General features: G+C 35.7%; 3 protein-coding genes across 5 annotated transcripts; 2 read left to right on the top strand and 1 right to left on the bottom strand.

The window, feature by feature from the left end:
- The first annotated feature begins 324 nt into the window (after positions 1-324).
- On the top strand, positions 325-5,321 carry SWI2 (switch 2). 2 transcript variants are annotated; one of them, XM_088824815.1, is made up of 8 exons: positions 599-1,122; positions 1,430-1,536; positions 2,043-2,964; positions 3,712-3,959; positions 4,031-4,157; positions 4,229-4,504; positions 4,601-4,850; positions 4,939-5,321. In XM_088824815.1, exons 1-8 carry the CDS (start codon positions 757-759, stop codon positions 5,193-5,195), a joined length of 2,553 nt encoding a protein of 850 aa, XP_088680941.1. In that variant the 5' UTR covers positions 599-756; the 3' UTR covers positions 5,196-5,321. The 2 variants fall into 2 exon arrangements, with proteins under 2 accessions (XP_088680942.1, XP_088680941.1); XM_088824816.1 differs by lacking the exon at positions 1,430-1,536 and having other exon boundaries at positions 325-1,122.
- Positions 5,322-5,778: 457 nt separating this feature from the next.
- On the top strand, positions 5,779-6,792 carry LOC105971011 (large ribosomal subunit protein P3z). Its single transcript, XM_012995856.2, has 2 exons — positions 5,779-6,160; positions 6,495-6,792. Exons 1-2 carry the CDS (start codon positions 5,963-5,965, stop codon positions 6,663-6,665), a joined length of 369 nt encoding a protein of 122 aa, XP_012851310.2. The 5' UTR covers positions 5,779-5,962; the 3' UTR covers positions 6,666-6,792.
- A 147-nt stretch (positions 6,793-6,939) lies between these two features.
- On the bottom strand, positions 6,940-12,428 carry PUM6 (pumilio 6). Of its 2 annotated transcripts, none has more exons than XM_012995809.2 (10): positions 12,165-12,428; positions 10,497-10,977; positions 9,195-10,189; positions 8,716-8,857; positions 8,519-8,626; positions 8,199-8,411; positions 8,003-8,113; positions 7,692-7,886; positions 7,378-7,549; positions 6,940-7,289 (listed from the first exon to the last, which is right to left on the bottom strand). In XM_012995809.2, exons 2-10 carry the CDS (start codon positions 10,911-10,913, stop codon positions 7,234-7,236), a joined length of 2,409 nt encoding a protein of 802 aa, XP_012851263.2. In that variant the 5' UTR covers positions 10,914-10,977; positions 12,165-12,428; the 3' UTR covers positions 6,940-7,233. The 2 variants fall into 2 exon arrangements, with proteins under 2 accessions (XP_012851263.2, XP_088680943.1); XM_088824817.1 differs by having other exon boundaries at positions 10,497-11,634; positions 11,868-12,328.
- Between the last annotated feature and the right edge of the window lie 2,822 nt (positions 12,429-15,250).

Genomic DNA, 15,250 nt, shown 5'->3' with positions numbered 1-15,250 from the left:
TTATTAAAAAAAAAAAAAAAGCTCTGTATCTAAGTGGGCCTAGGCCGAAAAATAAACCGAGGCCATAAAAGTAGTTTGGGCCGGGCTATTTGCAGGCCCAAATAATGATCCGGACTTGAGTTTAAGTTAAATCCGATAAAATATAAACATTTATTTTATTTGATATATTTAAATATTTATTAATATACAATTAATGAATAAAGAAAAAATAGCATAATAAATTTTATATTTTTCATTGATTTGAGTCATTTCAAATAATCTATCTTTATGGGGAATGGCATCAGATTTATAAAAAAAATATTCATACGATATTTTTTTTCTGGAATGCGATCACGTCGTTCCAGTTTTAATATCACCGTTCCGGCTTCAAACGTAATTTGAACCGTTTTGAGTCTGAATTTGGCAAAATTCAATACATTTAATTTTCATGTTTTGAGTTATCTAAAATCTAAAATGTAATTTTTTTTGTTTTTTTTACCTTGGGTCAACGTTTAAGAGGATTATGGGTCGAGTTTGATATTTAAAAAATATCATGGGGGGTTTTCACTATTTTCAAATTATATTGGGGTACTTTTTTACAGTTTACTCCTTTTATGCTATTAGAAAATTTTGAAATTTTAGTTTGACCCCTGTTTCTTCCATTTTCTAACAGAGAAACCCTTCCCTCCACCGTCTTCCTCTGTTTCCATTCGTCTCTCTCTCTCTCTCTCTCTCTCTCTCCATCTTTACACAGTCCTCTCTCTCTCTCTAGTTCCCATGTCATTAAATGCTTTCAAAGAGGCACTCAAACCCTGCAAAAGCAGCGTATCATCTTCCTCTTCGCAACCCCCCTTTTCTTCTTCTGAAACCTCATCAATTATCTCAAGGAAGCCCCCTAAATCCACTCTCTCTCGCCAGCTTTTGCGCCTCCACGAAGATCCCGATTTCTTCCCCCAAATTGAACCCCCTAAACAGCCCAATTCGAATCACGTGACTGAAAATAGCAAGACGCGTGGCAGAAAAGCCGAGCAGGATGTGCATAGAGATCCTCCTCCAATGGCGGACTCTCTTCGCCGCCTTGATCCCGCTCCGCCTTACGAGCCTCTCGTTCTCTCTCTACCCGGCGAATTTCCGCTTGTTCAGGTGATTCATGAGTTTAATTCTGTTTTCATGAATTTGATTTTTTTTTTCCCTGCAAAATTTAACCTATAATTGGGTGAGGCAAATGTGATTTACGCATTTGAAATAAGTAGAAATGTGAGACAAATGAAAATCATATTGAACTATCTCGTGTCACTGGCATTTCATATGGTTTGATTATTGTAACCTAATTGATGTGGTATATTATAGCCATGTATAAATTAGGTATTATTAGTTTTTTTTTCCTTCGCAATTAAAAAAGAAGTGTTTGTATTATAAATTAAGTATCTTAAAAGTATTCTATGTTCAGGTTCCTGCATCTATAAATAGTAGACTTTTGGAACATCAAAGAATAGGTGTCAAGTTCTTGTATAACTTGTATAAGAACAACCATGGAGGAGTTCTAGGAGATGACATGTAAGTTTCCGTTCTTAACTTTTTTCGAAATAGCTTATTTTGATAGATTCTCTAGATAATATCGCCATTATGCACTTGCCAATCAATTACTTGCTTTTTACATGCCCAATTTTCATAAGATTTTGTGTAGTTTGTCGAGAAGAAAAGAATTTTTGGATCATCATCTTCTTATTTTTGGTTATGATTATTAGTATGTTTCTTTCTATATGATTTGAGATGATAATTTACAGCCCGTAGTCCCCAATTTATGGATTGTGGAGCCTTGTTTATATCAATAGTGCCAGATCTTCTCTAAAATCTAATATAGGTTTGTTAAATATATCTTTTGAAATATGCAAAATTACACAAAATTGATTAGTTCTCTGGAGTTTTTATACGCACAAAATTGATATCAATGCATTCTTTTTTCATTATTTCTTTCGTTGCCAAATAATACTTCATGCACGATAATTAAGTTAATATCTTTTGTATTTCCTTTTCTGGATTATGCGATGTGCATGGACCAGGGGTTTGGGGAAGACCATTCAATCAATTGCTTTCTTGGCTGCTGTGTATGGGAAAAGTTCCGAGTCTGACTTAATACATCAAAAGGGAAAAGAAATAGAGAAGGGCCCTGTACTAATCATCTGCCCCAGCTCCGTTATTCTTAACTGGGAAAGCGAATTTTCCAAATGGTCCACATTTAAAGTCTCTGTTTACCACGGAGCAAATCGCGATTTAATAATTGACAAACTAAAAGCACGCGGTGTTGAGATTCTCATAACAAGCTTCGACACTTTTCGAATACAAGGAAGCGTTCTGTCGGATATCATGTGGGAGATTGTGATTGTCGACGAGGCGCACAAGCTCAAGAACGAAAAGTCGAAACTTTATTCAGCGTGTCTGAAGATTCGAACAATGAAGCGTTACGGTCTTACAGGTACTATGATGCAGAACAAAATAATGGAATTATTTAATCTATTCGACTGGGTCGTACCGGGTGGATTGGGATCACGCGAACATTTTAGAGAATTTTACGACGAACCTCTCAAGCACGGTCAGAGGTCAACTGCTCCCGAACAATTCGTGAGAGTTGCCGAAGAGCGCAAACAGCACTTAGTGTCGGTTCTGCAGAAATATATGCTTAGAAGGACAAAAGCGGAAACGATAGGGCATCTTATGATGGGGAAGGAAGATAACGTTGTGTTTTGTGCTATGAGCGAGTTTCAAAAACGGGTTTATCAGAGGACACTGCTTTTGCCGGATATCCAATGCCTTGTTAACAAGGACCTTCCATGTAGTTGTGGAAGCCCTCTCAAACAAGTCGAGTGTTGCAAAAGAATAGTTCCGGATGGTTCTATTTGGCCTTATCTTCATAAGGACAATCCGGAAGGTTGTGATTCTTGCCCCTTTTGCTTGGTTCTCCCTTGCTTGGTTAAACTCCAACAGGTATCTGTTTCTAATCGACCTTTTTTCTTTTCTTTTTTTTTTTTGTTTTTTTGTACTTCAAGTTGGATTGGTTAGTCTGTTCACAGTTTACGTCTTCGTCTTGCTGAGAGACAACAAATTGAGAAGAAAATGAAAATGATGTATTGAATTCAGTTGACTCTAGCACTAAATATTACTGTTGCCACTTGCCACTCCTATTGAATTGAAATAAATAAATTTTCTGAATAATGTGTGTGGGAATGATTTAGTATTTCGTAGGGAAAACATTGTTAACTATGGTTGTTACTTGAAGAAGTATTTTCACTATTTAATTGGAAAATGAGATTGATAGAACATATTGAAGAATATGAAATTGTAATTATCTAAAACTGTATTTGATTCTTTCTACAAGATTCCAACATAAGCTCAAATGAAAACTTTTATCAATCAATGACTCAGTATGTATAAAAGCTTATATAGGATATTGAAAAAACCCGAGTTGTAATATGAGGAATCTTACTAATGGCATTTACCTTACGTAGATTGCCACCAAAAATATTTTGAGATTGGTGTTTCCTATATAACCAAGGCCATGATTGGATGGAGAATCAACATCAATGCTCGTGGTGAGTTTGCTTGTATTTAGTGTTGAGATCGAAGAATAACTGGGTTTTTTTTTTTTTTTTTTGAGTTGGATAAGAACACACTTCAGGACTTTTATAATCCGATGTTTGATCTTCTTTCTTGTACATTTTTCGTATCATACAGTTAAGCAATCACCTGGAGCTTATAAAGCCTAATCCAAAAGATGATCAAGATAAACAAAGAAAAGACGCAGCATTTGCTGCAGCTGTATTTGGTACTGATGTTGATTTAGTTGGAGGTAGTTCCCAGAACGACAGTTTCATGGGCATGAGTGATGTTAAGCACTGTGGGAAAATGCGAGCTTTGGAGAGATTAATGCACTCTTGGATTTCTATGGGTGACAAGATTCTTCTCTTCAGTTATTCAGTCAGGTATTAATTATTATGTCTATAAAAACGTTGATTTATTGAGCTATTTGCTGAGAATGTCTTTTTTGTCACAGAATGCTGGATATACTTGAAAAGTTCATTATACGTAAAGGCTATAGCTTTTCAAGACTTGATGGTTCCACTCCAACTGGTCTGCGTCAATCTCTCGTCGATGACTTCAACTCAAGTCCAAGTAAACAGGTCAATAAATTTTGCACTGTTACCTCTTCTATTTTTTTAATTTCTTTTTAAAACTGAAGTTGTAAATACAGGTGTTCCTCATTTCAACTAGAGCTGGTGGGCTTGGGCTAAATCTTGTGGGTGCGAACCGGGTTGTAATATTTGACCCGAATTGGAACCCTGCTCAGGATATGCAGGCACAAGACCGGTCATTTAGATTTGGTCAGAAACGGCACGTAACTGTTTTTCGTCTTCTTGCTGCTGGTTCTCTTGAGGAACTTGTTTACACGAGGCAAGTATATAAGCAGCAGCTTTCAAATATTGCTATTTCTGGCACAATGGAAAAACGATATTTTGAAGGTGTACAGGTAAAAGAAGCAATCCTTTTTTATTTCTTTATTTTTTTTTTTGAAATGCTATCGGAATTTATTACATATTTGTTTTTTTGCAAATGATGTTTGAAGGATTGCAAGGAGTTTAAGGGTGAGCTATTTGGCATCTCTAATTTGTTCCGTGACCTTTCTAACGAGCTCTTCACTAGTGAGATTGTAGAATTCGGCGAGAAGCAAAACCATAGCAATCATTGTGCAAAGCTCGATTTGACTGATTTTGGAATCTCTTTTGATTCTCACGAGAACGAAATAAGTGCTTCTGAACTTAGTGAGCCCAAAGATAAGAGAGAAACAAGAGTGAATCCAATTCTTGAAGATCTAGGTGAGTTTTTTTAAATCAAAATTAGTTTCTTTTATATGTTTACTGAACATAATTAACTTCATCTTTTATTTTGATTTTAATATTTCAGGTGTTGTATATGCTCATCGAAATGACGATATAGTCAACTTTGGATCTCGGATTGTAGAAGGAAAAGCGGTCGAACATTTGAAGGAAGATGAAGAGAGAAAAGAACCAGATAATACAAGCGGTGCAGTTTCAGCGAAGGAGAATTGCGATGATTCATCGAAGAGAAGAAAAACCGAACAATGTAGCCTTCTTGCACTGCTGATGGGTATGGACGAGGTTGAACTAAACAAATTATTACTTTCGGAACCTCCTTCGTAGGGTCAACTTATTTGATATATTGTGTGTGTATAGTGTGTGTATATAATGTCATGGATATTGAGATATACATGTAATGTATATAGTGTAAATGTGTTTCTTATATTTGATTTTTTTTTTCTTCTAAAATGTAGATATATTTTTCATTTTTGGTATAAGTTACGGCCACCATTGAGTTAAGGTCAAATTACGAAAAAAAAAATATTGTTTGAGTAATTACAACCACCTCCCTCAACTATGAATCTTGTCATACGTTTATTCTCATAGTGTCAAATTCAATATAATTTTTATATTTCGTGGAACGTTCTCGAGTTTGTACTTGTTTTGTGTAAAAATGCAATTTCTGATGCGTTACAATCTGATATTAATAAGTCGGGAGATAAATCTTATGATCATCTTGTTCAAAATGTGGAGCCCGACTCGTGAAAACGTATTAAATTATTAGTTCAATAATTTAATAATTCACTAAAATAATAAAATTTTGCTAGTCCCGATTGTATTAATTTACAGAGATTTAACTGTAATTTGGATTTGAGAAAATATTTTGGCGAAATCAAATAGATGACCCACCCGGCCCAGCCAGATCGATCCACAAGCCCATCACGGGTATCGTAATTACAAGAAGATGTTGAGGGTAGACCAGTCATTTAAGAATCTCAACCGAATAGTATTTTATACCTGCTAGGGTTTGGAATCTGCCTCAATTTCACAACACAGCAGCAGCAGCAGCAGCAGCTTTCTCCCTCTTCACCAATCAAAATCACAGAGCAATGGGAGTATATACGTTCATCTGCAAGGGATCCGGCGCCGATTGGTCGGCTAAGCAGCTTAACGGCGATCTCGAGGCTTCAGCCGGCTCCACCTTCGACCTTCAGCGCAAGCTCGTCCAAGTCGCTCTCTCAGCCGACTCCTCCGGCGCCGTTCAGTCTTCTTTCTCCTATGTCACCCCTTCCTCCGCCGTTTTCCAGGTTTTTCAAATTCGCTTTTTTTATTTTATTTTATTATTATTGCCCTTTGTTTAACTTATTTCGTAAAATTGATGTTCTTAAAGATCTGATTATCAAGGATAGAGTACAAGTGTTGATTGCTGATCTGATTATCATATTTATCATTCTATTTTAGTGGAGAATGTTTGATTTATTATTATTATTATTTATTTTAACCTAGATATTGAAATTTAAATCTAAAAATTGGATTTGAAGTAAATCTTCAATTCGAAATTTCAATAAAATTTTCATCAAATTTCGAGATGCTGGATGGATTAGTCCTGTTACTTAATTAGTATTGTGCAAAACAATGCAGGTGATTGTTGGCGGAAGTGTTGGTGGTGGTTCGTTCATCGGAGGAGGTGCATCCTCCGCTCCGGCAGCTTCTGGTGGTGGTGGTGCAGCTGCCGAGGCACCTCCGGCAGAGGAGAAGAAGGAAGAGAAAGAGGAGAGTGACGAAGACATGGGATTCTCACTTTTCGATTAGGTTAAATTTAATTGTTTTGGTCTCTTTTTTATAATTAAGTTCTTTTTGCATAGTTCCTCGTGTTGCTACCGTGCTTTGCTGAACTGAAGTTTCGATAGTATTGGATTACGGTTTTTTTGATTTGAAATTTTTGATGAGGTGCCTCTCCGAATTTGATTTGAATTTGAAATTTTCGATAGTATTGTTTCTTTGTGATTTTCGTTCTGCCATTACAAGAATCAGATTACAAACACACGCGCACGCAGACGAGGTAAACGGACTAGGTAAATTTAAGGAACTGAGAAATCTTTCACAAAGAATTCGAAGTATAAATAAAGTCACAACAGACTGGAGTTAATTGTAAGGCACCCTACAAATTACAGATTGTGCAGAATTAACATTTTTTACCTTGTGCATTTTCTAAAAAAAAAAACTATACATAATTGCAATAATCTACACAAGAATCTCCCAAAACGTCGGGACTTTTGGAAGATACCTCGCAGGCCAATCGGAACTAACATCTTTCAATGTCGGAGGAATCAGTTTTTTTTCTGAAGAATTCGAAAGTCGAAGCAACAACAATAGCTTCTCATGTGTCAATTTCTGGTGGTTTTATTTTCGGAGAAGAGCAATCACATCCGAGATCTGCAAACAAATGTTATTATTTTCTCGCGGTTAAATTTATACAAAGACAGATCATTTAATGAAATAAACGAGAGAAAAAAAAACGAACCTTCTCCATATAGCTGTTCAAATCGGGCGACAATGTGTTTACCGTACGTATATTTCTTTAAAGCGGTGAGATGGTTTCTTATTAGACCGAGCAATACTTCACGCTGATCACTAGAACATTTTTCTAGAATCTTCTGTATGACATAATTTGCATACTGGTCCTTCATCATAACCTACGGTAGTCGAGGAAAAAAGCAGTTTGAAAAATAAAAAAATGACTGGTAGCAATATCGATATAAAATTTGTCACATATAAGCTATTAATCATTGCTCACATATAAGCTATTAATCATTAGATTCGAGTTTCGGGACTTACCAATAGATTATCGTTTTTTTCACCATGACCAATAATCTCCTTCAGCAGCATTCCTCGTGTAGTGGAATCACTATACTCGAGACATTTTTCAACAACGTTTGATGCGAACTTATGCTGACTCAGCTGCACTACAGATCCGGCTAGTTTGCGTATTATTTCACTCCTTTCAAGAGGTTTTCCCCTCTCCAACACATGCTGTCAATTGTCAAAAAAAAAAAAAAAAAAAAAAAAAAACGCATCGAAATAATTCATTTTAATAACTACACAATTCAAATCAATATTAAGCCAAGACAATATAATATTATAACTACCTGTGTAACATAGTTGCCATACTGATCTTGAGCAAGAGAGCAAACCGAATCCAAAATCTCGTCCACTATGAACTGTGTCAGGATATCATCATTACAACGCTCCAAGATCCTCTATTATCCCAAAAAAAAAATATTCAACATCTCAATTTCAATATACATATTAAAAAATATAAATAAATAAAAAAGTGAAAATTACCTGTATGACCCTACAGCCGTAAGGATGCATCGAAAGTGAGGCAACTTGGCCATGAAAAGCAGAAAGTACGAAATGAATTCTATCGGTAGGAATAGACTCTATGCATTTTTGTATAACATGATTCCCGTTTTGATCACGAACACATCTCAGCACGTGTCCATCCAGCTCTCTAACCAGCCTCGCCTTCTGTTCCACTTCGATTACTTCAAGAGCCTACAAAATCGGAATAATCGATTAAAAAAAAGAACAAGATCCAATTTTTTTCATCAGATATCTTGTATAAAATACTATCGAGGAAAACCCAGATAAAAAGTTATTACCTTTTGAATTACACGACAACCGTACATCTGGAAACTCAAGGGCAGGATTTGACCTTCGAGTTGAGTTGCAAGGTACTTTCTTTGGTCCGGGCTTCCGTATTCGAAAAGCTGAATCACGGTCGTTACATAAAGAACAGTTACAGAAAATGATTATTTTAATTATAGTTGAAAATATAAATTAAATTTGAGACGAACACCTTCTGAATAACGTAGTTTCCGAAAACATCGATTATTAGCTTCGAAGCGTGAGGGACAACTTCCTTAAAAACGGATGCTTTCTCTTCGACACTGCAAGTCTCCAACTTCTGCTGAATGAATCGACTTCCGTGTTGATCGACACTGCAAGTGAAAAATCACGATCAGACACATATCAGATAATTAAGTTCTTTAAGGCTCTGTTTGGATCAAGAAAAATGCCAAGTAAAGTAAAAAGATGAAAACACTAGGTTAAATAGATTTCCTGTTTAGTTAGGTGGTAAATACTAGGTAAAAAAAAATGATTTTTCGACAAAATCAATTTCATCATCATTTTTCTCGGAACCAAACACACTACAGACTTTTAAATTATTTGTTTTCATTTACTTTTGCATTTTCATTTTTCCTCATCTCAAAATCTACGAACCAACAGAGCCTAAAATAACCAAAAAAAAAGGGGGTCTGTCGACAGAAAACTAGCCTGAATTCAACAATATGTCCCGTTATATCAGAAAGCTCAAATCTTCGACCTTGACCGGATTTCAACTCATCAAGAAAGGAAATCGGAGTCATGTTATTCCAACTCTGATTTTGCCCATTAGTCTTAATAACGTTCCCACTCGAAGAATGAGGAAGGCCCGTATTATATCTCCCTCCATGATGAATCTGCACCGAAGGGCCCGCATTAGTCGGGCTTCCAAGAAAATAATGACTCGGCATATTCCCTCGTTTGATATTCACACTGTTATTGAAGGCCGCACCACCTAAAAACTCTGCCCTGTTTTTCGAGTCCAGATAATTCACCTGGTTCGCAGGACCACCATAAGAACCACGCACATGCGGTTGAAAATACTGCATATGCACAGGAGGTTGAAACGGAACTCCAACTTGACCGTAAAACTTCATCACATTTTGCGGGTCGTAATTGTTAAAAGCTACAGGCACAGCACTTTGATGCGGGTGGTGATATCCAGGTACATACGAGGGTAAAACGGTCGAGTTATAATTGTATTGCGGGGCGAAGTAACCGGCTGGCGGCTGACTAGGATAGAACGGGGTTGCTGATGTCATATAAGCAGCTGCATTAGCATACAACGGGGGTGCAAATTGGTGTATTGTTTGAACCTCTGCCATCGAAACACTCTGGTTCAAATTACCGTATGGATAAATAATCTGAGATGAGTGAGGGCCCTGAAGTCGAGAAGTAGTGCATTCTTGTGGGGCCGCTTGCTGATGTGGCACGCTGTTTCGAGGGGTAAGATGGGCATTATTGTTGTAAAGATTGCTCGTCTCTGAATTTGAAGCGGTAAATGCATTGGCACTCTTTACAGCCTCGATATTGGCAGTATCGACATCTTTTACAGCATCGGAGTCTTTTTTATATTTAGGTGCCAAAGTTACTATTCCCACTTTACCCTCGACCGGTGAGATATTTGTAACAAACTTTTCTTCCGTAGATAAGTGGTAAGAACCTCCCTGCAACGTGATGCTTTTAGTTTAACAACTGCAAAATTTGTTTAGAAAAAGCATGCAGAAATTCTTTACGTCACGCAATCCAACAAGACCGAAACTTTACAACATTTTCGCAATAACGAGAGTAACAATCAAAGTGGATGAAAAAGGTTAACTTTTTTTTGTTTTCTTTCGAGTAATTTCTATCCGAAAATGTGGATATTCGGGGTGCAAAATTCGAATTCACGCAAGTTTAGTGCGAAAAAGGTTGACAGTAAAAACATGCCAAAAGACACTTCTTTCTTCTCCACACGAAACACATTTTTCTTACCTGAATCGATTCGAACGAGCGACTATTATTATAACCCGACAAAGCAGCTTTCTCCACAGAATGAGGCCCGCTCTTTTCAGACGACTGGTCATCTTCAGATTCTTCCTCGTGCGAAGCAAGGCCAGAACCAACACTTGGTTGAAACAAAATACGGCTTTCCGACAAGCTGTGGGGCCCACCAAACCTCTGGTCCAGAATCAATTTCCGGTGGGAAAGCATGTTTTCGATGGCCGCCAAAGAACCTTCCATGTTTGGCGGTGCACTTCCGCTCCGGCATGGGATGACGTCATCTTTTTCGAAGCTTTGTTGAAACCTTTGATCTTTAAGGTACAATGGTTCGTATATGTTGGTCGACTGCTTGAGGTTTCGCCATCTCTCTGTGCCTTCGAATATTCTAATGGGGCTTTCGGTTGCCATTGTAATATATACCGATTGTTGTGTTATCTTATTAGGTTAGTGATTTTACACCATATTCTGCAATCTGGAAAAAGAATCCAAGCAAGAAGATGTTTAAAGTATTATATTTAGGTGAACCGAAACAAAATCAAGGTAGACGAACTAATACCTAATTCAGACGACAATGAATTTCTTTAAACAATTTATAGAGCTCCTTCATTTTCTCGTATTCAAATAACGAGTTAATATACCAGAAAATCATTTTTTCGGTAAGGAATTACCAGAAAAAAAAAGGGGGTATTTGGGCTATAAATGCAACCACCACTTACTAGCTAACTCTATGCATGAGGTCATAGTATATAAAATAATTCTGTCGGTTTCGAAGAATCCATATTGTTCGATTAGAAAAAATAAACTTCCTTCTAAGACCTTTCGTTTATAACATGGTGCTGCACACATTGCCGGGGCAAATTCTTTCTTTCTGAAAGTTAGTCCGCAAAAGACTTAAGCAATTAAACAAACATACGGTAAATCGGTAATAGAGAATCTATGAAACAATTTACCTTTCGGTCAACCTAGTGGAAATGAAATCGAACAAATGTATTACACATTCAATTAATCAGCATAAACGGGTCGAAAATCATTTCTGATAGATCCTCTCAAAAATTTTAGAGACTAATCGTGCAATCTTCAACTAATATACGATAGTTAGTCGAACCCTTTTCAGCTAGAAGAAAAATCCCTTAGGGTCCATTTGGATGGAGGGATTTGGGGAGGGATTTGATTTGGGGAATGGATTTGAAATGACTCCAATTTTGGAGTCATTTGAAATCCATCACTATTGCTCCAAAATCAACTAAAAGGGAGGGGTGGGGATTTGAAATCCATCCCCAAATCCCTCAATCCAAACAAGTCCGAGGGATTTGTTATTATGGATTTGAAATCCCTCCCCCAAATCCCTCCATCCAAATGCACCCTTAAAAAAAATCAAGAATCAAGCAAAAAAAAAAAAAAAAAAAAAGCATTAATCCACGCAAGCAACAAAAGTCAACTGGTAAGCAATCAATCAAGAAAACCACAAACAGGATAAAACCCTGGTTAAAGATTCAACCTTTATCGCGTTTCATCACCAATTCAGACAACAAACACTACACAGAAACAATCCCTAGGTCAAATAACCGAAAGACCAAAAAAAACAAAAACCCCCTTTTTTTTCTTTGTTCATACTCGTTAATACAAAAGAGAGTGGAAAGATTCCAGAAAGAATCTTACCAAGATACTCTGTGCTTACATATCAGTGTTCCCACATCCCCATACAAAGCCACCCTTGATTCTTTCTTCCGCAAGTACAGCCGAAGAATCTTAAAGAAAAAGAGATTATTATTCTTTTGGGGGGTGAAAATGAGACTGAGGGGGGCGGGGTTTGATTGACAAGTGAAGACAGAGAGAAGAACAAACGGGGTTCAGGGAATTTTTGCTAAGAGAAGGCAAAATATTACTAATTCCAGATGTTCTCTTGATGTACAGAGCTTTGTCAGTATTTAGACACTTTTTTTCAAGAAGTGTTGGCAGAATTTTCTTGTTTTTTTTTTTTGCCTTACAATTAATTAATTCACAAAAAAAGAAAAAGAAAAGTTGGGGATGAAGACATAAATTAGTATATAAATATAATTTGAGATGATTTATGGCTTTAATTGATTTGATTGAAAAGATTAATTATACTTAATTAGATGATTGGATTTTTTTTTTTTTTTGAATATTTGGTTAGTTCAAATTCAAATAACATCCATGTCAAAACAAAGAATTCTTTTTGAGTGATTTTGAAACATGAAAATTAATGAAAATCCCTCCATTTTGAAATTGCGTTGATAATTAGTGAAAATCCCGTTATTATATTTTTTTTTTTACGAAATTCTATTTTACTTTATGTTTTTTTTTGCGAAATTCTAGACTAAACCGGACTTAAATCGACTATGATGTTTGTGTAGTTAATTTATTAATCAATCGACCATAGTTGATTAAAATATTAAAAAGCATATATTAGACTAAAAAATAATTAATGGGCTATAAAAAAGACATAGTTGATTTATTAATCAACTATAAGCGATTACGTAAATTGTCACATAACGATACTAAAATCGATGACATAATTTTTTTAAAACAAAAAAAATAGAGTGTACCGAACGGATGGGAGAAGCTCTGCTACATGATGTGTTGGTCCGAGCCGTAGAGAAGAAAGTTACCGATATAACTTTAATACAAATTGAACTCGCGTAATATTTTTCCCCGTAACCAATTTGAATTTGAATCGAACTTCACATTTTATAGAACAAAAACTACGCCCAAATTTAATTCCTTGACTTAACAAACGAGCTCAATAATTTATTTTTTTAATAATTGGCATCAAATCATTTATAAAATCATTTTGTTTTATTTTTATTTTTAGTAATCTCAATCAGTTTACAAATCTAAATTTGGTAATTTTTAAATTAGTATGGTTGTGGATAATGCCAGAGCAAAATCCCTAATGCCAGAGCAATCAATATCTCTTTTGGTAATGACTTTCATTGGGCCAAGTCATAATTAATTACATTTATAAGTTTGGACCTAGTCAAATTTTTATGATGGGCTTCGGCCCATACCCAATTTGCAGTTTATTCTTATTCTTCCTACGGACTTATTAATATCGAACGATTTTTAGTAAATATAGAACGCTTTATTATAATAAAGAAAAATTCAAACACCCATCCAATATGTTCCCGAAATATTTATTTTAGGGTAAATTACAGTTGTCTTGTTAAGATAATGTCTATTTATGAAAATAAATTCCTCATCTTTTCATAATTACATTCACCCTGCAGTTTGTAGAGTTCTTGTATTAACATCCTTGTATAGGGATGGATGTAAGAAATTTACAAACTATAGGAGGTTGAATGTAATTTCTGAAAAATAAGGGGTTTTCTTGTAATTATGCGTTATCTCTGGAAGGTTGTTGTAATTTACCATTTATTTTATAGTGGAGGTAGAAGCTTCCTTTTCGTTGGTTCTTGCTAAGGAAAAATACAGTTTTCGTCATTCAAGGTTGTACTGATTTGACATTTGGTCCCCATGTTCAGAAAAAAACACATTTGGTTCATTATGTTTTAAAAAATCAACACGTTTAGTCATTTCCGTCAATTTTCCGTTAAAACTAATGGAATCAAGCGTGTTCCATAACTGGCTTAACTAACGGACTAACGGTAGATTGACGGAAATAACCAAAAGTGTTAAATTATTGAAACATGAGGGATCAAATACATTTTTTTGTGAACATGGAGGACTAAATATGAAATCAATACAAACTTGAGGATGAAAATTATAATTTCCCCGTTCTTGCTATTATGTTCATGGTTCGTACGCTAGTTACCATGATTCACGCATGAACTATATTTTAATTGTGTTACTAATATTATTTTTCAAGAAATCTTTACAAATACTCGAATTTACTAAATATTTTGCGCTCATCAAAAAGAAAAATAGAATAAAATTCAGAACTCAGATGTGCGATGGTTAATCAACATATTCCAGGTTCTCAACTCCAATGGAGTTATCAAATGGGCTATTCAAATCTTTAATCACTATTTACATACTCTAAATAAAATCTTTTAACTCTAATGAAGTAATCAAACAGGTTTGTATTTTGATAATTCACTTCTTGAAATATAAAATACTTCTCGGAAATTAAGTTATATAAAAAATGCAATAACAACCAATCACATGTTGACATGTGAAATTACAAATAAAACCACCCATAAACTTACAAATAATAATTAATTTGATAATCCTAGTTGGAGTAGATGACTTTTAAATGAATATTAAAATATTAACTCAAATAAGATCAAAATATTTGTGTGGAGAGCATGTAAAAATCTATTACCCACCCGAGCTAATTTGAGCAGGAGGAAGATAACGGCGGAGGTTAATTGTGTTCGATGCGAAGGAGAGGTAGAAGACCTTCGACATTGTTTGGCTATGTGTGCATTTGCAAGGCAAGTATGGGCTTTGAGCAATAACCTATGGTCAATACACCGGTGGAATGGATTGGAATTGATGGATTGGTTCATGCATATACGAAAATCGGCTGATCTTGCAGTCCTTGAGAACTGTGTGGTAATATGTTGGGCACTTTGATATTATTGTAATAGAACCTTTTCTGAAGGCGATTTGGTCGAACATATGAACGTCGTCTCTTTTGCGCTAAACTTTGTAAACCAAGTTCGTCATCCCTTTGCCAAAGTACTTAGTCTTAGGAGCCCGAGTTGTATTGAGGAGCCAAGATGGCAGCCACCACCAATGGATTTTATTATGATCAATTTCAA

This window comes from Erythranthe guttata, chromosome 10 (genome assembly GCF_056151865.1).
Source record: "Erythranthe guttata isolate IM_541 chromosome 10, IM_541, whole genome shotgun sequence".
NCBI lineage: Eukaryota > Viridiplantae > Streptophyta > Magnoliopsida > Lamiales > Phrymaceae > Erythranthe > Erythranthe guttata.
Note: the sequence above shows the minus strand (reverse complement) of the source record. Positions and strands in the feature narration are given on the sequence as shown.